The 27,998-nt window shown below is 47.2% G+C and overlaps 1 protein-coding gene across 7 annotated transcripts in view; it reads right to left on the reverse strand.

Annotated features, from left to right (window-relative positions):
- Positions 1-10,621: 10,621 nt before the first annotated feature.
- Positions 10,622-27,998, reverse strand: part of MSI2 (musashi RNA binding protein 2) — a 393,222-nt gene continuing 375,845 nt past the window's right edge. For 2 of the 7 annotated variants that reach the window (XM_043583972.1, XM_043583971.1), the window contains 3 exons: positions 19,893-20,047; positions 17,537-17,609; positions 10,622-15,080 (listed from right to left, as the gene is read on the reverse strand). In XM_043583972.1, coding sequence (XP_043439907.1) covers positions 17,568-17,609; positions 19,893-20,047 — 197 coding nt within the window. In that variant the 3' untranslated portion in view covers positions 10,622-15,080; positions 17,537-17,567. Of the gene's footprint in view, positions 15,081-17,536; positions 17,610-19,892; positions 20,102-27,998 lie in introns of all 7 variants that reach the window. The other 5 variants (XM_043583970.1, XM_043583968.1, XM_043583976.1 and 2 more) reach the window with 3 other exon arrangements.

Consider the following 27,998-nt stretch of genomic DNA (forward strand, 5'->3'; position numbering starts at 1 on the left):
TCCACAGCCTCCCCGCCGGCCCCCGCCACCCCAGTCTGCCCTGGTTTGCCAATCTTCGCCACGCTGGACCGCCAGGCTGAGCTGAGCTGTCTTTCCCGGTCCAGCCCCCGCTGCCTGCCCAGCAACCCTCCATCAATTGTTGCGGCCGGTGGGTGACCACCCACGGAGGTCTTCAAAGCTAATGAAATGGCTTCATTTGACCCAGATCTCTGAACCCTCCCTAAGTAGTTAAGAGAAGCACATTTTTAGTAAATGTGTTAAACTCGGCAGACCGGACCCTGGGGCGATTGGACCTTCAGCATAGCGGTCTGCTTGCACACCGAGTTGATGAACCTGGATGGACACAGGGAGTGGATGTGGGCAAGTGGGGGAGGCAGCCCAGAGCTGAAGGAGGAGGGGTTCCTCTATCCTGAGCACCGCCCCCCCCCCCCCGGACTCAACCTGAAGGTGTCACTCTGGTATCACTCCGGTTGTAAGACAACTTGTTATTGAGAAGAGTTCAGGCACCAAACTGTATCACGTACATTAGACATCCCACACATTCAAGACCTTGCTGGACGGCACTGTCATTCACTCCTTCCCTCATCTGCTTTCCTGGGAGAACTGGCGGTGGAGTTACAGCTCCCAGGGAGGAGAGAGTCAGGTGTGTGGGTACCTATCTGTCCTTCTGTAGTGGGTGCTATACGGGAGGCATAAGAAGACGTGGGTACGGTGGCTTTGGGCAGTGTGGGATGGGGTGTCCAATCCATTGCAGGCACAGTGAGTGGGACCCGTGCTGTTTCCATGGCACTGTTTATGTTATGGTAACTGCAGTCCAGGGTCCCAGGCTGGAGGGATGGTAGGTGATGAGGCTGGAGCTGCAGAAATGGGTTGCATCAGAAGAGTCTAGAAGCCTTCCTGGGAGGTTTGAGTAGTAGCCTGTTTCTCAGCTCTATCAGACCCAACCCTCCTTTCTGTAAAACCATGTTGTAATGTCCCCCTTCACTAGCCCCAAAGAAAATCTACAAATAATAGAACGTACTTCAGTACATAAAAACTTCAGTAGAATGCTCAGTCTATAATATAAAGGAGTAATATAATGTAAGTGATTTATAATAAAATACTATGTATCTGCGTCTGTAAACATCTGGGAATGGCTGTTTTCGAGGGCATAATGAAGGGGTCAAATGCTCCTGCTTGTTCAGTCACTGTGAATGTGACACTGTGGATGCAGACTGGCCGAGGGCCATTGCTATCGATGACTTCATTCTCTGAATTAGTGAAGAACCGGGTAATGTTCTGAATGAAACAAAAGCATGTCCTTCTCTTCATTTACATGGTCGTTACACCCCCACATGAGTTATTATGTGTTGAAATTGTGCAAAAACTACTTTGAGTTGACTGTTAAATGAGACAAAAGGCCCAGATAAATATAAGCTGGTTTCATAATAATCTGTGTGAACATCATGTGGGACGCCTCAGGCCTCCTGGGACCCAGGATGAGTCGTCCTCATGCAAGATTGCCCCACACATCACAGCACCCACAGCTCTGGCCCCGTCTGCTAAGTGCCCACCTTGAGAACCTCTCTGTGGGTCTGGAGGGCCAACAGAGGTCTACGGGATAGTGACATGGTCAGGCTTGGGGTGCGGCATGCCCACCCTGGCAGGTGCTGAGAGCCGGGTGGGGCCGGGGAGGACATTGGCGGCTACTGGAGTAGTCCAGAGGAGAAGTCCACAGCGGAGGGCATTGGGGGCGGGTCCCCAACTGCAGCACAGTCTGGTACACACTGTGGGCACAACTCCTTGGACACATGGACCATTGACAGGTGTGGTGGGGGTCAGGTAGCGGGGGGAGCAGGGGTACGATTTGGGCTCCGGCAAAAACATGGCCAATTGCTTTTGTCTGCCAATCCACAGAGCCCGTCTTCTCCTGACCCTAGATCCCCACACTGGCTGTGTGTGTTACAGCCCTGATCTCGGCTTGCCCCCTGTCCCATGTCTAGGCGCCCAGCTCCACTGCGCAGGCCTGGTTCCTGGGGAAGTAAATGCAGCTGCCTCTATAACTCAGACTCAGGGCACTTTGTTTTTTATTCCTTAGGGCTGCCGGAACTGCCCCATCACCGTGTCCCTGCCCCAACCATTGAGCGCCTGTGTTTCCTCTAGGGCTGGGGTTAGTGAGGGGCGAGGGCAGAGGTGATGGCCCCAGGGGTTCTCCAGCCGACTTTCCGAGCACGTAGTGCTGGGTCCTGCTGCTGGGTATCATTTCCAGGCGGATGTAGAAGACGGTCTCTGGCCCTAAATGGCACCGTTATAAACCCTTACAAAGCCAGGCCTTCTTGCTCCTGACATTTTGCCCCTGTTTCCACGTGGCAGACAGCTGTAGCCAAAAGTTATTGAAAAGCAATTTAACTCTTTCCGAAAGTATTCCAAAAAATTCCAAATAGGGATTCTATTTTAGTTTTCTTTTACCAGAAGGAGAGAGAGCATGGTGGGCTCCTGAGACTTCTAACGACCTAATCGGGGGGGGGGGGGTCGTCCTCGTTTCACACACATATGCATGTGCAGAGACACACGCACACGTACACACACACCGCCCCATGCACACACTTCACGGTCACGGCAGTTGGCTCTGGACATTCCCTACGTTCCCCTTCGCTACCCAGCTCCTGAGGGGTCCTGCCTCTCCCCCGCCCTGCTCACCTAACATACCTGCTCATTTCTTTTTTTCCCAGTAAAGGGGATCCTGGCTTTGGACAGGACATTTCCTTCCCCCTCGCCCCCGCCCCCCGCTCCAAATCTACACGACGGAGACCCAAACCAGGAAAGACCAAATTCTTCTTGGAAGGTGTGGGAGCAGCGGGGACCAGGGAGAAAGGTTGATTTTTTCACAGGTCATTCATTGAACATGGGGACATCAACATTAGCCCACATTAGACTTCTTATCACATCATGTTTACATGTCCCCCCGCCCCCGCCCCACGCACATAGCTCTCACAGAAACAGCCACATGGGCTGTTTTCCATAATCCCCTCACCTAATTCTTTTATGGATACTCTCACACTTCTTCAATATCAAGTTCTGATATTCATAACCATGACTCTGATTAGTGCAAGACTTCAAAGCGCCTTCTGAATCATTAAAGAAAGATTAAATTACTTTCAGGATAGTTTCAGCATTAAGTGTAGCTGAGCTAATTCAGATTCTCTGAAAATTGGCAATATGATACATTGCAACTTCACACAAGCCAGAGTATTCGGGTTAGACCCACCCAAAAGCTCAGCAGAGCTAGGCCATGAGTCCACAGGAACCCATAAATACACAGGCACATCTGGGCAGGAAGCAGAGCCTGAATCCCATCCAGCCAAATGCTGTCACTACCCTGTAAATCTTCCGGAAATTCAAACAGCCGTTAACGTTTGCCGACGTTGTAAGTGATGCTCTCATAATCACTGCCATCTATCTGGGCTTGGCCATGGACAGGGTCATTTGGTTAATGCAGGATTCCATCTTCATTGCTTTGTAACTAGTTTTTAATCAGCGATGATTGCTGAGCTGGGATGCTGTGGGCCAGCTCGCCTGCTCTTTCCTCAGAGAGTGCCCATAAATATGTCACAGCAATTAACCAGAGACCTGCGGGAGGGTGCCGAGGGCGGCAGGAGAGCCAGGCTGCTTGGTGCAGCCACCAGCCTCTTCCCCTCCTCAAGAGGGGCGCCCCGGCCCCCATCCACCTTTGGAGGGTTGGTGAAGGGTATCAGCAGGCAAGGGATGCCCTCAAAGAACCATCTACTCCAATTACTGCTTTTGACTTGCCCAACAGTTTAATCTCCCACAGGGTGGAGGAAATGACCAGAGGTCTGGCCACTCTGAAATCAATTCCGACCATGAAAGAAAAATGGACTGGCAAACTGGAAATGATAAGAATCCTGCGGGAAGCGTCTTTATAATATTGTAGGCTGTGCATAAAACGAGGCAGAGAAGGCTTAGCACGTGGAAGCATCCCTTAGAGTTGAGGGAGGCAGAGCACAAAACATTCGAAAAATAATACAAAGTCATTTCTTTATATTACATCCTCTAAAGGAGAGGATGATGTGAGAAGGTGGGAGAACGATTACAAATGCACTTCTGATTGGGCAATGTCAAATGATCCTGATGAAGAAAAGATGGGGACTGTCCCTCAAGATCCAGTGATGGCTGAACAAGCTTTCCAAAAGCACCCAAACACCACGTTTTTAGCAGCAATATATAAGCGCCCTTTGCTCAGCGCAACAGGTAATGCAGCTCTCTTCACTTTCTGCCAGACTGATGAATGTAGCTTTAATTTTTATTTCCTATTTTGTGATTTTGAGCATATTTTCATATGTTGAGCCATTTGGATTGGCCCTTCCATAAATCACCTATTCCTGTCTTTTACCCATTTATCTATTGGGTTGCCTTCGGCTTGTCAATTCACAAGAGCTCTGTGTATACCATGACCTTCAGCCTCTGCGTGGCAAATCGTTTCCCCCCAAATCTATCATTGCTCCTACTTAAGTTTAAATTTTTTTTGCCATGTGAAAACTGTAAGTACTTTTTGTGTTAAAATATTTTTATAATGTTGGATTTTCTTTTTATGGCTTCTGGGTTTCTCATTTTAGCGTTTAAAAAGCTGCTAGGTTGTACATGAATGGTGTAGATTTTCTTGCAATAATTTTATTGTTTTACATTTAAATCCTTAATCCATCTGGGATTTATTTTTATGAATAACATAGGTTGAAAGTCAACTTTTATTTTAATCTCGTTGAAAAGCCAGCTTTGCTTGTACCACATATTAAGTAATCCACCGTTTTCCCACAGAATTAAACTGCTCATTACATTTATCAGACAGTATTAATTCTAATATATACCAGGATCTATTTCAAATCATTTATTCTACTCCGCTGATCTATTTGACACTCTTTTTTGTTAAGTTTATTTATTTATTTTTAGTAATCTCTACACCCAACATTGAGGCTCAAACTCATGCCCCCCAGATCAAGAGTCGCATGCTCTTCTGACTGAGCCAGCCAGGCACCCACTATTGGACTCTTTCTATATACTTCTGCCGCACTGAGGAGAGCAAAGTGACTTAGGGTAAGTCTTGAGATTTGGTAATACAGATACACTTAATGATCCTCTTTAATACTTTTCTTGCTACTTTGGGAGCATTTATTCTTTTATATAACTTGAAGATTTATTTAAACAATTAAGAAAATCCATGAGAGTTTTTATTGGAATTGTGTTTCTATGTTCTGTATGTTTTACAGTGCATATAAAATTTGGGAGCACTGACATTTTATGATTAGATCTTTCCATTCAAGAATGGGATCTTTTCTTTTTCTTCAGATCTTATTTTATGGTAATATATTTTTAGTAATATATATTTTTAATGTTTAGTAATATATTTTTTTAATGTTTATTTATTTTTGAGAGAGACAGAGAAAGAGGACAAGTGGGGGAGGGACAGAGAGAGAGGGAGACGGAGGATCCAAAACCGGCTCTGTGCTGACAGCGGAGAGCCCAATGTGGGGCTTGAACCCATGAACCATGAGATCATGGCCTGAGCCGAAGTCAGATGCTTAATTGACTGAGCCACCCAGGCACCTTGGCCTTTAGTAATATTTTATAATTTAATTACTATAGATTTTATGCCTTTCTTATAAACTTATCCCTACGTGTTCACCCCCCCCTCCCCCCAGTTTCATTACTGGGTGTTTATCGCTGAATAGGAGGAGGTCTGGTTGCGTATATTTATCTTGTATCTGGCCACCTTATCAAAGTTTTACATCAATTCCAGTAGCAATTTTATGTATTTGTTTTTTGTTTTGTTTTGTTTCACTGAAATCTCTTGAAATTTCTAGGACTATAATCCTATCTTTGTCTTTCCTTTCAATGCTTATATTACTTCATTATCTTTTTGCTTTCTCTAACCTCTAAGACAATATTAAGTATCAAGTCATAGCAACACCCCTACCCATTCCTTACTTTAATTGAAATAGATTTTGTGTTTCACCATTTAAGATAACTGCCATTGGATTTGGTAGATAGTCTTTATAATATTGTGCATAATTGCTGTTTGACAAATATTAGCAGATTATGTTGATAGATTTCTTGATATTGGAATATCTTACATTTTTGGAATAAGTCTGCTTGGTCATCATATGCTATACTCTTGATATATCAGTGGATTCTCTTTGCTACAGTTGTAGAATTGTAGAATTTTTGCATCTGAGCAAAGTCTGTGGATGTATTTTTGTTTTATTTCTGTATTGGGTTTTGACATCAAAGCTATGCAATATTATAAAACAGTGGAGCTTTCCATATTTTTCTATCATCTGGAATAGTTTAACTAGCATTGGAATTGTCAGTTAAATAAAACTCGTTTGTAAACCCATTTGTACCAAATCCATTTTTCAGTATTAGACCTTTAATTACCCTTTCAATAGCTTTTGTGGTAATAACTTTATTCTGTTTTTCTACTTCTGATCAGTTTTGGTAATTTCTATTTGCTAGGAAATTTTTTGCTTTTTCTTAATTTTTAGATTTGTTGTTCTTGGTATTCTTTTCTCATTGCTATCTGGTTTTGTCTCTTTTCTTGCTCCTTGGATTGCATATTTTTGCTCTTTCTTTTTTTATTCAGGGTGACTTGCCTATTTTATAAAAATAGTCTTTGTAAAAATTCAGCTCTTAGATCCCTTCAATGACTTTGTTGTTTTCTATTTTATAGCTTTTAGCTTCTATCAACTTCTTATCTCTATTTTTTTTTAGGTGCTGTTTACCACCTTAAGATGAATAATAGATTCCTTCACTGAAAAATAATATTTTTTCCCATTGAAGTCATCTAAAGTTATGAATTTTTGAGCAAAGCTTTTGCTGTATGTTACAGATTCAGATACAATGTGTGATTTTGTTGCTTTCTAACTTTCCTCTTTGATCCAAGGACGTCCAGAATTGGGTTTCTTAATTTCTGTGCAGTTATAATGGTTATGATCACATTTTAATTATTTCTAATTTTATTGGATTATGATCATGGAATGTGGACTACAAAACTGCCAGTTGTTTAAATAGATATTATTAATTTTATCAGGGCGCCTGGGTGGTTCCGTTGGTTAAGTGTCCAACTCTTGATTTTGGCCCAGGTCATGATCTCATGGTTTGTGAGTTTGAGCCCCTTGTTGGGCTCTCTGTTGGCAGTGCAGAGCCTGCTTGGGATTCTCTCTTTCTCTGCCTCTCCCCTGCTTGTGCACGCTGTATCTCTCTCTCTCTCTCTCTCTCTCAAAATAAATAAAAACTTAAAAAATACTAATTTTAGCTATCATTTAATTATTAATTACATGATTAGCATTTTATTAGTTAATAAGTAAAATAAAAATTAGTTAATAATTATTTATTAGTTAATAAGGAATTAATATTATTTTGCCACACAATGGGTTGATTTTTGTATATATTCCATGGATAAATGACAAAAAATATACATTATTTAAAGATTCTATAGTCTGATGATCATTTACTAACTGCATTATACAATTCCTCTGTCTTTGTTTTTGTCTATTATACATGTCTAGTTCTGAGAGAGGTGCATTAAAGTCTATAATTATATTTTAGGGCTCCTGGGTGGCTCAAGTCAGTTGAGCATCTGACTTCAGCTCAGGTCATGATCTCACAGCTCATGGGTTCGAGCCCCGCATCATCCGGCTCTGTGCTGACAGCTCACAGACTGGAGCCTGCTTCGGATTCTGTGTCTCCCTCTCTGCCCCTCCCCCACTCATGCTCTGTCTCTCTCAAAAATAAATAAACATTACAAAAAATTTTAAGACATTGTATTTTAATTTTTATCAAGTTCTTTTTGCACTAGTAGTTTCTGATTTAAGTGTTTAGTTCTTCTGATAATTGAAGCATAGGGTTTATCACCTCTATATCCTCTTAATTGTGTCTTTTGTCATTACAAAATATCCCATTGAGTGCTTTAAATTCCACCCTGACCCTATTTCAATTCTTGCCCTTTTTTGTTTGTGTTTGCCTGTTTTCTCTTGCCACCCCTTTATTTGCAGCCATGTTTATCATCTAACTGTTTCTATAATAGCAGATAATTGGGTCTTGTTTTCCTAAACACACCTGTTTTGTAATGGTAGAAAATTCAATCCATTCATATTTAGATAATGATGGATTACCTTGCTAGCTTTCCCAGTCAACTTATTATGCTTGCGTTGATCTTAACATTGTTGTTTCTTGGTTTTCCTTTTCCTGTTTTTTTGCTGATTTGTTTTCTACTTAATATTTTTAGTGTTTCTCCCTGAAAGTTTAGTTTTCTCTAGATTGATATTTTTCCGCCTCTTTTTGGGTACGCTTAGGCCTTTAGGTTAGAGCTCTTTCCCCCAACCCCAACCAGGCACACTCAACACTGATGCTGACATCGGTCACCCGGGCTTGAACCCAGCAGGAAGTCCTGGAGATGACACCGCAATTCTGCCACTGAGGACTCGTAGGACTACGGGCAAATTACCTACCCTCCCTGAACGTTAAAACGCAGTCATGCAACACGTGTGGGACTAACCAGACCATTGTGTGGCTCAGCTAGCATACAGTTGACGCCTCTATTTCCTGCTCTTTCCTTGGGCTTTTGGGATGGAGCTGAGCCATGAGGATGAAGACAAACTTTTCCATGTCAGAATTCCTAAAAGGAATTTCTCGATGGAGCTTCCAGTGGGCTTTCATTTCTGTGGGGCAGCAGGGCTTGTACTCTTCCGTCCGCAAACTTAAGATACTGCAGAGGGCTGACGCTTTGCCCGTGGACATGAGAGGTGGGCCTGGGGCTTAATTCTCTTGTCTCTAGCCTCAGACAGGGACACCTTCCATCTTCTCTTGGCGCTTTGTCTACGTAGCAGCAACGTCCATAAAATAAAGCTGGAATAAAGCAGGACACAGGAAATTGGAGGAGGAGCCTGAGAAGGCCATTGCCTGGGGACCAAGGTTTTACCCATGGCTCTGAGGAAGCAGTTACAGGAAGCTTCATCCCTGACAGACCTCTAGGCCTGGTTCTTTACCTCCAGAGCTTAAAAGCCAAGGAAACCCTCTGGTCAGGCCCTGTCTGGACTGCTACCAGCAATCTTGGGACTTGCCCTCAACGAACCGTGTCTCAATTCTTTTCTCTTCTCTCCTCTGATAGCCAGAAGGCAGAAGTATCATAGATGATCTAGTTCTTTCTACACCTTTGATTCCCTTCATTTTTTTTTTCAACGTTTTTTTTTTTTAATTTTTATTTTTGGGACAGAGAGAGACAGAGCATGAACGGGGGAGGGGCAGAGAGAGAGGGAGACACAGAATCGGAAACAGGCTCCAGGCTCTGAGCCATCAGCCCAGAGCCTGATGCGGGGCTCGAACTCACGGACCACGAGATCGTGACCTGGCTGAAGTCGGACGCTTAACCGACTGCGCCACCCAGGCGCCCCTTGATTCCCTTCATTAAGCAAGACTTTGAACTTGGGGGCCAAGGCCGGGCTTCCTAATACCCTTTTTCAGACTCCTACTGAGGGTCATGGAATTGGTCTTACACCCTCTCCTGTAAGTTGATAACTAGCTGAGGCCTGCAACCCGGAGAACCACTTAGCTCCTTTGACACACATCTACCATCTGGGTCCTATGATCTCGCTGGACCGTTTGTGTTTGCTCCCCGCCTACCCAAGGGTCCCGAGGTGCTCTGCAATCTGCTCTTCCCCAGCAATGCTCTCTTGTCACTTCTTAAAAATAGCTCCACCAGCTCTCTGGGGCCGGGGGAAGGGCTTCTTCATGCTTCCCTTCTAGAGGGAAGGTGTGATTATGGTGCTACCCTTCTCCCCAAACCAAACAACAGCTCTCCCCCACCCCAGCTCTCTTCTGCAAGTGAAAGAACACCAAACAACTCTGTTCAAAACAGTTTATTGTATTTTATTATTTTTTTTTTTTTGTCAGACAAACACATTGATTTCTGGACCACAGTAGAGGATGGAAACCTTTCACAAACTTATTTATTTGAAAATACAAATATAAAATTATACTTTCCACATCTGTGATGTGAGAGACTGCCATCCACATAGTAATTTTTTACAACAGGGCTTTAAGAAAGCCACACACAAAGACCTGAAAGATGCTTGAGATATATATATATATAGATACATATATATGTATATATATAAAAAAAATACTCACTACCAAAGTTGTCATCAGTTTCATACTAAAGTATAAAAGTAAGGGTGAGGTCAGCCACAGTGCTAGGGAAAGTTTTATTTAGATACATTTATGTCCACATGAAACGCTTAGACTTGCATCCTATTACATATGGAATTCTGAGTTTACAATACACCATGAACGGCCGATCGGCTAGCCCACGCTACTCAAGAGGACACTCACAGATTCCACACAGGATGGTACAGTATGTACAGAATACAGCAGAGAGCCTTCTAGGGAGGCTCCGGAACGTCTGTCTCCCAGGCCCCCTCCCCCTCCCCCCTCGTGCCCCTGCCTCCCGGAAATGAAAGCCTGTCTGAGACAATACATTCTGATTATTTGATAGCCAAGTGTTTGAATTAAGCTTGCTTCCCCCAGAGGGGTGGGTTTTATTTATATGTTTTTGAGTTTACTTACTTTTTTCTTTTTGGTTTAAAAAAAAAAAGAAAAGAAAACAAACATATTACAGTATTAAAGTATTGCTTAACGTACAGCGTCTCCTTGTGTAGTGTCTGTGCCCAGGACTGGGCTGAGCTGATGATTTTGCTTTTCTGTTTAGGGTGAGGGCAGGCGGAGCCCACCAGGGTCTCTCTTCAATGTGCTTGCCAGCCTCCGTCCCTCTGCTCACTCCTGCCCCAACCTCCTTGCTTTTGTCTTCCTTGGAAGACAGCCCGGCTGGTGAAGCACATTCAAGAAAGAAAATTCTCCCCTTCCCTCCCCGCCACCCCTCCCCCCCCCAGTCTCCCTCTGTCCCTGTGTGCCACTCCCAACGGATAAAGAGAAGTATGAGTTAGTGTTTCTTTTGTAAACAATTTCATATGCAATATAATACAGAAAGCATGGCTGACCTTCAATAAAAAAATGTAGTAAACTATATTGCTTTATTCTTGATTATGCTGCAGTGAGTGAATGGCAGAATGAAACAGTGTGGTGGTGGTGGTGGCTAAGTCCCTAGCCCTCGTTTGCACTAAAGATCAAAATAGGTTTTGTTTTTCTATTTGGAACCAAAAAAAAAAAAAAAAAAGGCCACCCCCCCCCCAAAACAAAACAAAACAAAAAAACCCCAAAATCAAAAACAAAAAACTGAAAACAAAAACTGAACACCTTTCAGGTCATTAGAACCAACAATTACCCAATGATTTTTATACTAGTCTAGCAAGATGTGTGTAACATTCACTGGCTGTGAATTGCTGTGCAGCGAAACATCAGATTGACAGCAACAGAGCCATGCTACCTTAAAGTCCAAGCTACGAGTTCAAATTAAGATGAAGGGTATGAAGGATAGAAACGCAAAGGCCTGTCGGGGCTTCGTTCGAATCAAGCCAATGAGCGACTGGGATAGAACACAAGGCTGTTTGGTTTTCCCGATGGGTGTGAGGAAGGCCACAAACCAGGGCTGAGAAAGCTCCTGGGAAGGGGACCGAAGGCTTGGTCATCCCCGTCAGCCCCATGTCCAGGTAGAACCAGGAATGGGTCCGGGAGCTAATGCCACTCCCTCCCCTCTGCTTGGGAGGAGAGGAGTTCGGGGGTCCCAGGCAGATGGATCTGGAAGCCAGAAAGTCACCCGGTGGCTGTTTTATGATTCCGGGGAAAAGCCATCAGCCAAGAGGGGTGCTCCCCCAGGGAAGGCGAAAGGTGGTTCCCATGTTCGCCATTGAGCTTAACGGAAACAAAGACAAGGCTGAACATCAGTGCTAAAATAATTTACAAAAATCTTCCAAAATGGACTTCTAGATGAGTGGGGGGACGAACGTGAACCTTAACCTAGGTAGCCACATTAAAACATATCAGATTTCCACGAGATTTGTGCTATGGGCTACTGGGTCTCTTCAAAAGGTATTATAAACATCTAAAACATATTCACACAGATTATCAATTTCTTCTGAGCATTCTTAAAAAAATATTTTTTTCTCTTAGTAAAATCATTTTAATATACCATGCCTCCCTCTTTTAAAAAATAAATTAAAAAAATCCAGTTTTGCATATCTAGCATTAGCATTTAAGGTAGTATGGCACACCCCTTCACAGTTGGGGGGGGGGTGGGTATCTACAAAACGCCGTAGAGTCTGCCGGCATTTGAACATCATGAGACCTTGGGTTCGTTGAAACCACATCAGATCAGCAAAAATAAAATAAAAAGTTGAAATTGGAAAAACAAAATCGAAAGGAAAAAACTGCCCCAAAATTATTAGCATTTTTTTTTTTCATAAATAAGAGAAAGTTCTATCCTTACTGGTCCTAAATCTGAGTAACTATGTCTAATTTTTTTAAACCTTAATTACGTTATATCTATCAATATGTACTAGAAGAAAGAGAAGAAAAAAGGTCACTACACTAGTACCAGGACAGGACGTTTACAAGATAGCCATTTTTATACATTATTAACAGACAGTGATCAACAAAGAGTCTTCTATGAGGTGATGGGGGTTGCAGAGAAAGGAAGGGTAGTACAGTACATCACCAACATGGACAAAATAGTAATTAAATTCCCTAGTCTAGACACTGAATTTCTGGGAATTTATTGTCTTTTTTCTTTGTGTGTGTGTGTGTGTGTGTGTGTTTTAATAAAACTTCTATTTTTTTTTAATTTTATTACTTGAACGAGTTTTGATATTTTAAAAGCGCCCAGCATTTTCCTTAACGTGGTTGTTTGGAAACAAAAAAAAAAAAGAAAGAAAGAAAAACAAAACCAAAACAAACCCTCACCAAACAACCTAACATTTAATTGGAGAAACAAGATTTTTTTTTTTTTAAAATGTCATTGCTGTTTCATTAGAATTGAAAAAGGCTTTTTTTCTTTCCTTCCAGGTTCGCATTTTGGAGCCTTTTGTTTGAGGATGCTTTTGCCCTACCATGTCTGTGAATGTCTACGTTAGTCTACTTTGTTAGTAAAATTTATAAAAATAGGAGTGCAGCAGCTCTTTATAATAAACGTCGCATTCAGTGTCTCATACTGGCTGTGCCTTAAGTACCAAATTTATAAACGTAACAATTTAAAAAATATTAATAAAACGTCAATATCACATTTTAAAAAAGAAAAAAATATATATCCACACTACAATATGTTTTAATGCCATCTATCGAGTTGTACTTCTATAGTTGCTGTTGCCGACCTATTACCAATATTAAAAAAAAGTTAAATTAAAAAATATCCTTCATCATAAGTATCTTTCCCCAACCGAGGACCATATATTATAACAGCCAAATGTCAAACATGTGCAAACAGGAAACTGTCAGTTTTTCCCACCAGTCACAGTGCAGCGATGTTTATACTTTTTATTTTTAAAATTCTGTTTACATCTACAATAAATTAAAAAAAAAAATTCTTCCATAGCCTCTCTGGTGATACTTGCAGCACTGAGGTATTAAAAAAAAATATATAAACCAAAAGGTTGCTTTCCTAATTTGTAAATAGAAAGTGAATGGAGAGAAGGTTTCGTTAATGCAGGCTTCTCCGCTCCTGGCCCAGGGGGGTGGGGCCCCCCCAGAGCTGGGGGCCGGGGGGGTGGGGGGGGGTGGGGGGGGGTGGGGGGGAAGGGAGGGGCAAAGAGAGGCAAAGTGTCCTAGGGACCTTTGGAGGTGCTGAAATGGTTGGACGATAGAAAATGATCAAATATTTAAAAATTAAGACTGAAAAAGAATGTCCCCCCACCCCTCCCCACCCAAGCCAAACAGGTGTGCTTTGAAACTTTAAATATGTTAAATATTAAAATTGTAGCTTTGTTTTTAAAAAACGTCTTGGGAAAAGCAGTTTTTCATATTTTAAATAAAAATCTAACTAGACGGTAACATTTGAAGCTGTGCACAGACGAGAGGTTAATATGCTGGTATGACACGAATACAGTTCTTAGGTCTATCACACAGACAGAAGGAGCTGAACAGTGTTCGAACTTTCCCCCGGGGTCGTCCCGGCAGCGGGGTGTCCTTCCGCCTCCGAACTGACTTGGTTACCATTCCTTCCCCTCCTTCCCACAGAGCATCGAACTGCCTGGGACCGACTCCCTCACAAAAATATTTTTGATTCTCTTTCTTAATAGTTTCTATGTAGTTAATGGAATTGTATTTACAACGTTTCTTTTTTTTTAGAATTCACAATTTCAAAAAACCTTATAATATCACCTCTTTCAACAGAAAAAAAGCACTTATAGAAAAGAAGGACACTCAAAACATCGTCGTCCTTACCTTATTGCCGAAAATAGATATACTTAGGTTAACAAAGAGACGTCACAAAAAAGAACCGCTAGAGAGTCTGTTAATTAGCTTACTACATCTCACTTCTTAGACAACGCAAAGTAGAAAGCTTATGCCCATCTCCTACTCCACACTTCACAACTTTGCTTCCGCCGGTGCACAAGCCGCACCAGAAAATCCATACAGTCTCAGAATTGGTACCAAAATATTGAGAGTCATATTACCATCTCAGCATCCTTTAAAAGTGAGAACAGAATCAAAACAAGCCAAAAAAAATATTTTTTTTAAAGAAAAAATAATACCTTAATATAACAATTATACTATGGTTAGCTTTTAACTAGATATTAAAGCTATATGACTACCGGACTAAGTCAAAATCACTACCAAATGTGATTCAAAGAGATTTAAAAGGAGAATGGGGAAGAGGGGAGAGGAAGGGGGAAACCATCAAGAAAAACAAAAAAAAACAAAACAAAACCAAAATCATGGGTTATATACACATTTAAAAGCTGTTGTCATATATTACAGCAGATTCGTGAGATGATGAGATGTAGTCAACCCTCGATCCGAAGTGAGCCATCTCTGGTTGCGATGAGGAGTGAGGCTGGTGGGGGTCCAGGTCTGATGACATCACCTAAACAAAGGGCCACTCAGAAACTTCGCCCAGTCTTGCCTGGACATCCAGGTATGCTCTGCAGGGTACGCAAGGTCGGGGGCGCCCAGAGGAGAACATGAAGTGGGAAGACAGAGAAGACGTGTCAGGCAAACGTACTGTTGACCCCGACTTTTTAACTAGAGCTTTCCAAGTATGACTACATTGGGCTACCAGGTAGGTTTGAACATGGCCAGGCTAACAGCTTCCCGGGGTCACAGCTTGGGAAATCTGACACCTTCGCCCCGCCTGACGCTGGCGAGCGGACAGCTTTGCCACTCATTTTGCTGGTTTGCTATTTTGCCGATTTGATACGGTGCTGTTGCACGCTTGGGGTCATGGCAGGAAACGTGGTCAGCAAATGTGGCCGCGCCGACTGGTCAGCTACACTGGTGAATTGCAAACTGACCAGTGATGCTTTTTTTTTTCCTGGTTAAACTTCTGGTTTTTCAAAGCTAAATGTTTAAACACCTGCAACTTTATTAGATACAGTCAGTGCCAACTAAAGATGCAAATTACAAAAAAAAAAATCTTAAAAAAATTATATTTCATATCAAGGACTCGAGGTCAGGAAAAACACACACAACAAACACCCAGCTTTGGTTATAGGACATAAAGACAGGCCCGGGACTCACAGACCTCCTGAGTCTCCCTGAACTGACTGTGAGCCTGGACCAGTCCTTTGCGGGTGGCACTCAAGGTCAGAGAACGAAACCTCCGTTAGGGACAAAGTGTGTGCTTTGGTTCAAACATGTGACTCAGTTGGCTGGCTTCATCCATTTCGGAGGGGGTGGGTTTTCCCTCCACTCTCCTGGCTATGTCATCCTTCTGTGGGAAGCGGGTCCCAGAGCCGGAGGAGGGGAGGATGGGCCAGAAGCCTTGCCCTCCCCCTATTCCGACAGAAGCTTAGAGGCCCCTGGAGGGCGGGCTGTGCTGGGAAGCCCTTTGCCACCCTCATTTCCAGGAGAGGGACAGGGCAGGGCAGCCCCAGTGTGTGACCTTGCAGGGACCTGCTGTGCCCGGGGGGGGGGGGGGGGGGGGGGGGGCGGGTGTTAACACCCCTCTGTCACCTGACTCCACAAAGGGCGGGAGCCACCTCCAACCCCCAGGGTCCACTTTTCTCTCAGAGGAACCTTACTTCCCCTGGGCCCCCAAACCCAGCTTAATTAGTAGTGAGTAGCTCTCCTTCAAACTGTTAGTGGCCTCTGGCTCTGGCCAGCATTGGCCGGGTCAGTGCTGGAAGGGAAGTGGAGGGAGGGGCGGGGAGAATTCACACACGGGGTTTATTTGGTTAAGAGAGGCAGTTGCATTAGTTGAGGTGATTCCTTAGCAGCAACATTAGAGAAATCCAAAAGAGATTTGTGGAGCTCAACTCAACCTGGTCCCCCCACTGTGCCCACCGTAGAGGGTCCTGGCTGACTTGGGGGCCTAGAGGGACCTTTTCTATGAGAGAGGCGTCCTACTAACTGCAAACCCATCTCCAGCCTTGTTTCTCTTATGTCCCAACTTAAGAGGCACTCTTACCCCAGCTGGGACCCATCCCCGGCCTCAGCTGTCCCCCTCCCTCTTCCAAAGAGACAGACCCATGCTTCAAGCCCCCCAGCTAACATGCTAACACAGTACCCATTTAGCGCTCGTAAGAGAACCCCTCTTCCTTCTCGGTGTCCTTCCCAAGAGCAACAGATACTCCTTTTCCAGTGAGACTGTGGCAAGAGGCTCCCTCACTGACTGCCCCAACCTCCCCTTCTCCTCCACTCCGCCCCTTCCATATCCCCATCAAGGTGATTTAAAAAATGTTTAATTAACTTGAGCTCAGTTTAAAAGGTTAGGAAACTGGCAGGGATCCAAATCCACGTTACGCAGGTGATGTCGTTAATTTAATTTGCTTTTCGTGCGGTAATCTGGATAATTACTCAGTAGTTACTGGCAAAAATGTTTTCTTTTCACTAAAAGATGGAGTCTGGCTGTTTTGACTGCAGGAACCCCATTGGCTGAAGCCAGCGAGCTCCGGGAGACCGAAAGGGCCCAGGGACCTAAAAGGCCATCTTGCAGGACCCTGGAGGGGTGGGAACCTGGCCCCCTGGCCCCCCCGGGGGCCTGGCCGAAGCCCAGGGTTCTCCTGCCTCTGTCCCCTTGGGACAGGCACAGCCCCAGATCACCTTCCAGTTTCCTACACTCTTGATCGTATTTCAAGACGGAGAAAGATGAGGGGTGGGGAAGATAAAGAAAAGGAACCGAAAGAACCAAATCAAGAAGAAAAAAAAAAAAAAGTAAAAAAAAAAAAAAAAAAAGGTTGGGGCCACGATTAAAGCTGGAGAAAGGGATGAGAGAGTAAAAGACTGGAGTTTTTGCCCCCACCCCCCTGAAAAGGGGTCGGGGAAGAGGAGAGAGAGGTGCGGGCGCGATGAGACCAGGCGCGCGCGTACTTGCACGCCCGTGCGCGTACACGTACGCCACGCCCGGCGGGGCGGAGACACATGGCAGGGAAGGTAATACCTCAGAGTGGGATGGCAACAGAAGCACCTGCTCAATGGTATCCATTTGTAAAGGCCGTTGCAATCAAAGGTCCCTAAAATTGCACAATTGTTAAGGTCATCAGCACGCTATACACGGGAACAGATTGTCATATTCGGGGAAAGGAAATTATCTCTAGGACTAGACTGTGGTTGCCAGCATGAATATGTAATTCTGAGACACCGCGCCACCAGGGGCCGGGAGGCCAACCTTCTCCGCTCCAAGCCCTCCGGCCCCCACTCCCCCCCCCCCAGCCTGTGTGCTCACCCCAGGGGGGAAATCGAGAGCCAGATTCACGGGGGCTGCGTGGGTGATGGGGAAGGGAAGTCTGTGCCCGAAATGACGGGCGCTGCTGCCCTGAACCCCGGAGGGCAAAGATAACAGTGTCTCTGCCCCGCGGTCCCAACAGCTCCAGCTGGGGAGAGAGCAAGCCCTGCGCAGACACAACGTGATGCCACACGTGGTTATTTCCGAGAAGCATCAACAGGACACAGGTCAAAAGACCCAGGTTTTCCAGAACAAATAGGGTCTGTGTTTCTGTGCGCTGAAAACGGAAATGAGTTGTGCTCTACACATGGTGACAGGCGGTCTCCCGAATTGATGCGGCTCTACCCCGAATAATCATACTCTCGAGTTGGTGCCTTGGCTCATCCGGGGGGGCTGACCCTTGTGGCCGCTGGCTTATGTGATACTGGCTTGGGAAGAAAGGGACAAGGACCCAAACTGCATGGGCCAGGGGTGGTGGCAAAGGGCGTGTGTGTGTGTGTGTGTGTGTGTGTGTATGTGAGAGAGACAGAGAGACAGAGAGAGAGAATGTGAGAGAGAGCAAGTGTGTGTGTGTGTGTGTGTGTGTGTGTATGTGAGGCAGTATGTATGAGAGGAAGAGAGAGAGAAAGGGCATGTGTGTGTGTGAGAGAGAGAATGTGACAGAGTATGTGTGAGGGTATGTGTAAGAGAGAGAGAGGAAGAGAGAGTTTCTATGAGAGAGAGGAAGAGAGAGAGGGTGAGTGTGTGTGTGTGTGAGAGAGTATGTGTAAAAGACAGCGAGAAAGAGAGAGTATGTATGAGAGAGAGAGAAAGTGAGAGAGACAGAGAGAGGGCGAGTGTGTGTGTGAGAGAGAAAGAGAGAGGGGGGAGAGTGTGTATGTGTGTGTGCATGGGAGAGAGAGGGAGAGGGAGTGTGTACGTGTGAGAGTGTGTGTGCATGTGTAAGACAGCTTGTGAGACGAAGTGTGTGTGTATGCATGTGCTAAGAGTGTGTGTGTGCACCCGGGCGTGTGCCCGTATGTGTAGGTGTGTGTGGTTTCCAGTGCCGTGGTGGGATGCAGGGAACGGTGGTGACCTGGTGCCCCAGACTGTCTGCACTTGCTGTGTTCTCTCCAGCTCGGCCCTGAGGCTGGGTTCTCCTGACAGGGACAGGACCTGGCACAGCAGACACTCCCATCTTAGCCCCAAACCAAAATGCCTCCAAAATGCTGAAGTTGGCTAGGATGGAGGGTGGCCGAATTTCTGTTTCCCCAATGGAAGGGACAGCGAGCGAGTGGGCTCAGGCACATTCATGCTCACACACACCAGGAGGGGGAAGAACAATACAAATCTGAAAACAGCATGCAAATCTGTTAAGCAAATTTCCATTGCCTGGATTAGTTAGATTATAGAACCACAGAGCATTACAAATATCAAATGCATTTGGCCTTTGCGGGGCTGCAGCTAAGGAACGCAATTGGGAACTTACTTGGAACCTGGAAACTGTAAGAAACATTAGCCAAGGAGACCACCTGGGAGGGAGCCTGAACCCCACACTGTGTCCCAGGGCCAAGCGCTGCCTCTGGACCTCAGGCCCGGGGGACTCTGCCCACCAAGGCTGCTGTCCTGAGGTGGGGGGGCGGGTGGTCCCCAAGCTCTGAAGTCCCATGGCCTTCATGGCAGTCTCCAGAAGGCAGAGATCAAGCAGGGGGCTGATACCGAGGACCTGTTATGTGCTAGCAGGTGACACATCCTATTTCCATGAATTCTCACACAATCTTTTGAGGGAGGCGTACTTATTGTCATTTTGTAGCCAGGGACGTGAAGTTTATATATGGACTGGAGGTGACGGAGTGGGGATCTGAACCTGACCTTGCCCGTGTGCTCCTTCCGCGCCATCATCGCATGGCCGCATGCCGGCTGCTCAGGAAAAAGCTAAACGGAGGAGCTTCAGCCCTAGGTGGCTGGCGCAGTGTGGACGGGGACCCGCTGCCCTCTCCTCAGCCCCCAACCCTGGGCTCTTCTGGTACACTCTCCCATGGGAGACGGGTGGGAAGGAGGAGGCAGGAGGGCAGGGGAGGCGGGTACTTACAGCTATGCCGTGGCCGAAGCCCGAGCCCGGCTGTGGGCTGGCCGCGCTTATGTAATTCCCCACTCCGGAGTCCTGGCTGGCAGGGCCGTACAGATCGGCGACAGGTCCTGGGCTGTTGGCCCCCGGGAAGCCTCCGGGCCGCGCGGGGTTGGAGCCTGCCGGGGAAGCGGGCGCGCCAAAATTCGGTTGAGCACTGTAGCTATTCAGGACTGGTGTGCAGAGAATAGAGCTGGGTATGAGGCCAGAAGCCAGGCATGCACCGGTCATTACAAGCCAAACACTCGAGAAAAACAGCTGAGGCCCAACTTCTAACACTCAACCAAGGCCATGCGAAAACATTAGCAGGGACTCAAGAATACTCAGCCCAGGCTACTACTAAGAAGCTCGGAGCTCCAAAAATAGAGAGAATAAAAAAACAATCATTCAACACACTACGGCAACCAACCCGAGGTGCTTCACTGCCCACCAAATTATCACAATAGAAATAGAGATATATATGGAAGAGAGAGAGGAAAAGAGAGAGAGAGATTTTTTTTTTTTTTCACATCTGAATTGGTGCTCATGCAGTCTTGTCTAGATCTGGGCACGTTGAGACAGCATTCACATCCCATGCAAACTACAAAGGAACTAGTTTTAGACTACACATTGTGTTAATATTGATATTAAAACGTGACAGGAAACAAAGCAATTTGTGTCCAGGAAAAAAAAAATCGTTGGGGAAGGGATTTAAAATTTTTGTTTGTTTGTTTTACTTTTTCTTATTTGTTTGTTTTTGGATCCATTAAATGACAAATTTGTATTTTTTTTTTAAAGACAAAAGAAGATCTCCATTCTCCAGCCCCCCCAACCACTTCCCCCCTCCCCACTGGCTACCTCCTCCCCCCTACCCCCCCATTCATAGCCCGGTATGAAAGTCGTCAATACTGAACGTGGTCGGAGGATGGGGTATGTCATGGAAAATTTGGGCATCTTGACATAACCGTAATGATGGTGGCAGGGGTCCCCTTCGGGGGTGGAGAGCAGGGGATGGAGGGAGGGGGTGGGGTGGGGGTGGCGAAATCTGGAGGCTGGGGCCGAAGCTGGGTGAATGCCAATGGTTCTACAGGACACCCACACACTCACCTCCTGCAGTAGAAGGAAAGGGGGGGTTTAAACTTTTTTTTCCTTTTGTTTAAAAAAAAAAAGACAAAGAAGTATGAATGCAGAGCATACTGACTGAACCAATTCACAGCTAGAGCACATCGGACCGAAATGCCTGCTTTGTTCGTTATCCTCATATAAACTCAGACTGAGACCAAGAGCTAGGAATGCACCTGTGCTACGGAGAGACTTCACAGCCATAGATCCTGACCGTGGTGGTGAGGAGGGGCCGCGGGAGGAGACACTACTGGGCCCCGATCTTCAGCCCCGCCCCCCTCCCCCAATTCCATTATACCTTCAGTGAGGGCCTGTCAACCAGGTTAATTTTGTCTCATTTTTTTCATTTCCCCTTAGTGGCTGAAACTTTTTCTTTCCAAAACGGGGGGAAAAACCTTTTTTTTCAAATCGCCAAGAATAAGTTCTCATTGATTTTGAAAACTGAAAGTGACTCTGGGGCCAGCCAGTTCTGGGCTACAGCTCACCCAGGTGGAAGAACCAGCCAATCTGGACTGGACACATTTCCACGACTTTGGCTCCAAGGGGCTGCTTCTCACTACGATCTTCTCCCCTTGCTTCCCCTGGCATTTCCCTCTCTGCCCCATGACCAGCTGCCTTCAACCTCTGCAGCCCCACCTGGGCCGCGGCCTTGCCCCAGAGATGGGAAGAGACTGACCACACGCCCAAGCCAGGCTGGCTGGAGACCGAGATGGGGCACGAAGATACAAAGGAGATGCAACCAGCCGCGTCTGGCTCCTGACTGAGCGGAGAAAAGGGAAACTGATACCTCCAGGTGCCCTGAGACCCCTTGGAAGCTGGAGCAGAGAAATGGGTAAACCGGCCAATGGAGAAAACAGGTTGAAGAGAAAAAAATCACGGAAGCTTAGAGTCAGTGAATGGCTGATTTGAGAACGCACCCACAGACAAAGGGGACAGGAATTTTGAATACATACGTTTAAACTTGCAGATAACATTTGGCCTTTCTCACCCATGGAGGCAAATATCAAGCTCAGATATTTAAAGGCGGTATTATCGTGGTCTAACACTTTTTTTCCCCTCTGGGCTAAGGAAAATGGAGAGCTCAGACAGTGGACTCCTGGTTTACCCAGGCAGCTGACCCTTGCTATGTAAAATAACAAGCTAATTCTGTCTCGGGGTAAAGAGAGGCCAGGGGAGGGGGCCCGCAGTGAAAGATGGAAAGATTTTTTGGCTTCTTACTTCTCTGGCCAGAGGCAGATGTAGGAAGACTGTGGGCAGGACCACCTACCTAGGGGCTGAGGAGAAGGGGGGTTTTGGTCTCGTACCTCTCCATCAGGGAGAGCCACCCAGAGACTAATCCAACCGGCAGAAGCAGCCTCGGAGACAGGAAGTAGCATGCCCATGGAAGGATGCTATCCAGAAACCGCCTCCTCCGTGCGCTTAGAAGAGAGGGCTAGTGGTAACCGCCCATCCCGCTACCTCTCCCAGTCCTGTGTGCCCAGGGGGACAACAGCTCACCAGCCGGCCTGAAGGGATTTCACAATACTCAGCTCCTCTTAGCCAACAACACCCCTCCCCGCTCAGTCACCTGCCAGCGAATGACACGGTGAAGAAGGCACCCTATTAGAATGCAGCTCTAAACCTCAACTCCCATATCCTCATAGCGCCTGATCCCTGCTCAGTCACCTTGCGGCTCTCCTCCCAGCCAGGGGTGAGAGATCGGTCTGTGGGTCCCCGCCAGAGGGCGCAGCTGGCAGGCGGTAAGCACCCAGTTCTGGGCTGGTTCCCGTTCTTCTCTAGGCTTCTGGGCTGGGGGGAGGGGGGGGGGAGCCACACCTCTGGGCTGTGCCGCCAACAATCCCTCCTTATCTCTCTGTAGGCAGAAGAGCCAGGCTCCAGAGAGCAGGTTGAAGTCCCCAAACAAGCCATCCGGACACCCGTGCATCTCCGGGCAGGCTCCTAGCAAGCAAATGGCACCTCCTGCTCAGGAGGGAGTGGGGAGTGCCACTTTGCACTCAGACCTGCCAGCAGCTGCGCCTGGGAAGGCATTAGGGACAAAATAGGGTTCTTCTTTTGGGACGTTCATACTGATCACTAGCTGGCTACATAGGAAGGGGAGTCATGTGAGGACGTCTCTCCCTCTGAGCTGTGACCTGAGAGGAGAGGCAGGCGGAGAAAGCAAGACGCTGAGTCCTTGACCCGAGGGGGCATCCTATGGCAATCAGCCTTCAGGCAACGCTCAATGAAGTATCTTGGTGGAGGGTGCCTTTGCTCAGATGCTGAGCCTCATTTTGAGAGGCCAGAAACAGTCCCACAAGCCAGGCTGGGTCAGGAAGAGGGGATGGGACATCGCTCTCAATGGGCAAGGGTACCCCATCTACTGCTCAGCTACAGGGGCGTGTGTGTCCGTGTGTGTCGGGAGGGAGGGGTCTCAGTATGTGCTGCTGAATAGACACTGCTAAGTTTTATGACTTGGGACATTATGCCTCCTATCCCAGGAGAGGACACTGTCTTGCAAACACCTAGGCATTTTTGCAGCAGGAGCTATAAGTATTAAGTGGCATGGGGCGAGCCCTGCACCGGGCTGGCAGTTTGGGGGCTCACTGTGGGGAGCAGGGCTACTTCTCCATCAGCTGCTCTGGGCAGAATCCACAGCAGCAGTTTAATCCCAGACGGGTTCTTCCTCACCCCTCACCCTTCACCCCTAGTCCCAGCATCCTCTGGGCTTTCCGGGTCCAGGCAGCCCGTATGCTCAGGGAGGCAGCTGTGGTGTAAAGGAGCACTGGACTTGGAGTCAGAAGACCTGAGTGTGACCCTGGCCCTGACCTTAGGGCTGTATGCCTCGGGGTAAACACCTCACGGGCCTGAGTCCCCATCTGTACCGTGTGAGTGCCGTCTGCCTTAGTCTGCCTCTCAGTGGGCCGCGATGAGAAAGAAAATGGTTTGCAATTGGTCAAGTTGAAAACAAACTATTTTTAAAATGGTTGTGTATGTGGAGCCCAATAAGGCAGGTACCATAGGCAGATTTAGGAAAATCTGATATAGGAAAATACAATTCACTGGCCATACAAATCAGGAAGTGATTTACAACTTCCAGTTGTAAATCAGTTCATCTACATTGGACCAGTTCATCTACATTGGACCTGATGAAAGGACTCTGAGACAAGGGTCGGTGGGGGGTGGGGTGGGAGGAAAAGCAAGGATGTGGAATCTCACTGAGGCCAGCAAGAGGTAACACATTTGACTTAACGCTTAAAGTTGGACTCGGATAAAAGGAGGAACTTCTTGCCTATCAAGGGAATAAAACACCTTGATGGCTGACCCAGGAAACCCCAGGGATTCTTATTCCAGGGACCTTAGCAAAGGTCCATCCTGCAGGCTTCGATCCTCACCTGTAGGGGCTGGATGCAAAGCTCACGGGTACCTCAGGCTTTTAAAGCAAGCCCAGGGACATGCCTGCCTTCCAGCGGGCACACAGTCTGCATGTGGCTCCGGCCAACTGTGGTCAGGAGGGGTTGGGTTGAGAGTGCAATTAGTCACTGGGGGTGGGGAAGTCGTAGGAGTGAGAATCAGAGCAGCCTCCTTGTAGGTCTAGGAAAAGTATGGAAGTCCAGCCATCCGCATGATTTCTAAGTGATGCCACTGGACCGGAGGCAGAAAGCAAGAGCCCAGAACTATGAGGCGGGAGCCCCTGGGAGGGCATCTCTGTCTGGCTCCAAGGCCTGAAAATTGGATTATTACTGATCCAGAGGAAGGAACTGTTGACAAAATCTTTTCTAGATGAGCTCAGCCCGCATATCCGGGATAAGCCAGGGCCCCCCCCCAGCCCCCCAAGTCCCCACGTTAGACCTACGTTCTGGTTTAGTGGGTCTCACATTTTGCCCAAGGGCAGGGCCAGCCCTCAAGACATTTTCAATCATCTGCCTTGCAAATTATCTGCTGCTGCCAGGTTTCATCTCAGGGGGGAGGCCCTGGTGGCCCCTGGCACATTTCCAGAGCACGTGCTGCTTAGGGCCAGAGGAATGCAATGGTGGGCCCGTCCTCGCCTAGTCCAGTTCAGAAGGCAGCATGCTGCTGAAACAGAACTCATGACACTATGCATTTCAGGGCCAAGGAGAAGGGAGTTTCACGGCTCTCGTTCCCAACCCCCAGCTCCCGACAGAATGGAGGGCTGGGGACAGAAGCCCCTGCGATATTCTTTGAGGGCAGGGCTGTGTTCATTCATCATACGGAGTTTTAGGGGTTTTGCTTGTTTTAAAGAATGTAAAGAAACTGAAAAGGGATGAGTGGAGGGGCTGCGTTGCCAGGCGGATGCCGGAGAAGAGGTCGAGGTCGTTGCCCCTCCAGCTCTCCCCTCTCCCTTCACCTCGTCCGTGTCGTGCTTCTATCTGCCTTCAGTAAAAACTCCATAGCAGCAGGGACTGTCTCCCACATTAGCGAGGGACTCCTTAAGGCGGGGTATGTGAACAGGTGGGGGTGCCCTCAGGGTTCTCACGGGGCCCTATGTTCTCCAGAAGAAGAGACACCTGCCTCTCTTCCCCTACAACACTGGGTGCTCGGTGATGCCGGGTCCATAGTACCAATTGGCTGTCAACAGTGGAGACCTTCATGGGTCCCTCTTAACAGCCAGCCACTCCTTGCTCGTGGGCTCTGAAGAATGGCAGCTGGGCAGCCAAGGCCTTCCTGGGAACAGAGTTGAGGACCCCACTTCGAAGTCTCTGCGCCCCGCAGAAGTAGTGCCTGCTATAAATTAATGCCGATGGTCAAACGGGGAAGGTCCGCATGAAAAGATAATCCTGTTCCTGCTAACGGAAGGAGAAATACTCAGCTGTGAGTTATTACGGCATGTCTCCAGCAGAGCAAGGGGGGATTACAGTCCAGCAGTCTGCCGGGCCACTATGTCCCAGGGATCCTGGCTTAGACTTGCCTTCTAGAGCTTAGCCTGAAGGTGGGAGAGATAGATAGAGGGGACCAGCAATTACATCCAACCTGGGAAAACTGTATGACACAGTAAATTAGAATCAAATCAGTTCAGGGACCCAGATGCAGGGACAATCAATTTAATATACTATATGTGTGTGTGTGCGTGTGTGTGTGTGTTTATGCTCTGCTAAAATTCAAGCTATTTCAGAAGGGAAGGAGAAAAAACACTTTAAAACTAAGGGAGGATTAAGAGAGTAACGTGATGTTTCCTTTTCCCTGGCTCAATATACAAACAAATACATTACTGGGAGGTACTAACTCAGCCTGATAGCAACAAGTCTGGACATATCCAGAGATGCCTGGATCATCTTAAATACCACACAGGACCCATGGAGAGTGTCTGCTCATCCACCGGGGCTGACAGGAAAGTCAGTGTCACAAATACTCCAAATGTCGGTTACAGCAGTGCCACAGGCTTAGAAGATTGCGGTTTCTGCTTGATCTCTCAAAAGCGAACCTGCTTCAGACCAGGTGGATGCTGAGGTCTGCCGGTTAATGCTGGCATAGCTCGAGGAGGGAACAAACGGACGGGAGAACCGAGGACTTGGGACCGATGCATTACGTAGAATGGTCTAGGCTTCAGGTCAAAGCACACCCCTCTTGAAGAGATAACTTCACTCCTGGCTGGCTCTGAAGCCCTCACATCATGTGCTAGTCGTGAACCTGGAGATTGATTCTACTAATCAGATCACCCAAACACCCAGAATGAACCCATCTGAGAGCTTTGTGGCTAAAACTATGTACTTTATGTTGAGATACAATCTCAACAGAGAATAGCTCATTCACTCTCTATCTCGATGCTCTTATTACCAGCCCTGATTTGGGTCTATGGATGTGTCTCCTCCTCACAAAGGACCAGGCCAGGGTTGGTTGGGAAGGTGGGGGAGGGGAGGAGAGGGGTTAGTGGTTTATTGCCATCTGCTCATGGTGTAAATTCTGGGCATGGAGTAGCCTTGAGTGGGCCTGAGCCTGGTAGCCCAAGAAACCAGGCTTTGTCATGAGGGCAAATGGAGTCACTGTCAGGTTCCCGTTTCTCCCAGACCCTAAGGGTTCTGAGGGATAGACCTTGTTTGCATGTGTCTAAGGAAGAAAGGGGAGAGGGCTGTCAGGAAAGGAAAGGCCACGCCACGGGTCTCGGGCTTGCCCGGGGCTTGCTCTGCAATGGCTTCCCCACTGATGGGACCTCAGCAAGCTGTCCCAGATCAGGACTCTGGTCTCAAATGCAAGGTGTGGTTCGTGATCTCTCTCCACAGCAAATGGCTGATTCAACAGTGCCTTGGCCCTGAACCTCTAAGGCACCTCGGAAAACAGGGGAAATCAACCTGAGAGACAGACGTTTATGGTTTGGCTGAAGCAAGTGGTTTTAACACTCACATCCTGCTGCCTCTTCTTTAAATTAACTGGTTCAGACTCCAGGCCCACATGGGTTAGAACTTGCAAGAGGCAAGATGGGGAGATGGTCCAGAAATCACCGGCACCCATGAAACACGGCACCGAGCCTGCCAGCCGCTGTGCACGCGGCCCCGGGAAGACAGGCCGCGGCCTCCATGGCCACTTGGCTGGCCCCTGCTTCCCACCCAACCGTCCCTGACCTGAGCACTGAAAGGAAACAAAGACATGGAGTATGGTGCCAGGAAGGACTCCCTCTCCATCTCTGTCGCATCTGTCTCTCTCCCGAACAGTCGGCTTGCTCCAAGCGTCTCCTAGTTTAATCCTGAGAATGTCCCTTGCTTTTGTTTTGAGCTGGGGACTGCATCCAGCTCTATCTTGTCAAAAGAGAAACCGGTCTGGCTTCTCCCCACGTGACCCCTGCCACCCTCGGTGCTGCTGGGCCCTGTGTGCTCACTCACTAATTCCCAGCCTGCCTGCCCTCAGCCAGAGGCATCGGGTCCTAGCTTGTCTCTTGTAAGTGATTCCATTCACTGCAGGCTCAGTGTTCGCCCTCTGTGCGAGGCCCCAGAAATCCAAGGCCAGAACTACACTTGTAGCATCCTTAGTCATGATGAA

This window comes from Prionailurus bengalensis, chromosome E1 (assembly GCF_016509475.1).
Source record: "Prionailurus bengalensis isolate Pbe53 chromosome E1, Fcat_Pben_1.1_paternal_pri, whole genome shotgun sequence".
Lineage (NCBI taxonomy): Eukaryota > Metazoa > Chordata > Mammalia > Carnivora > Felidae > Prionailurus > Prionailurus bengalensis.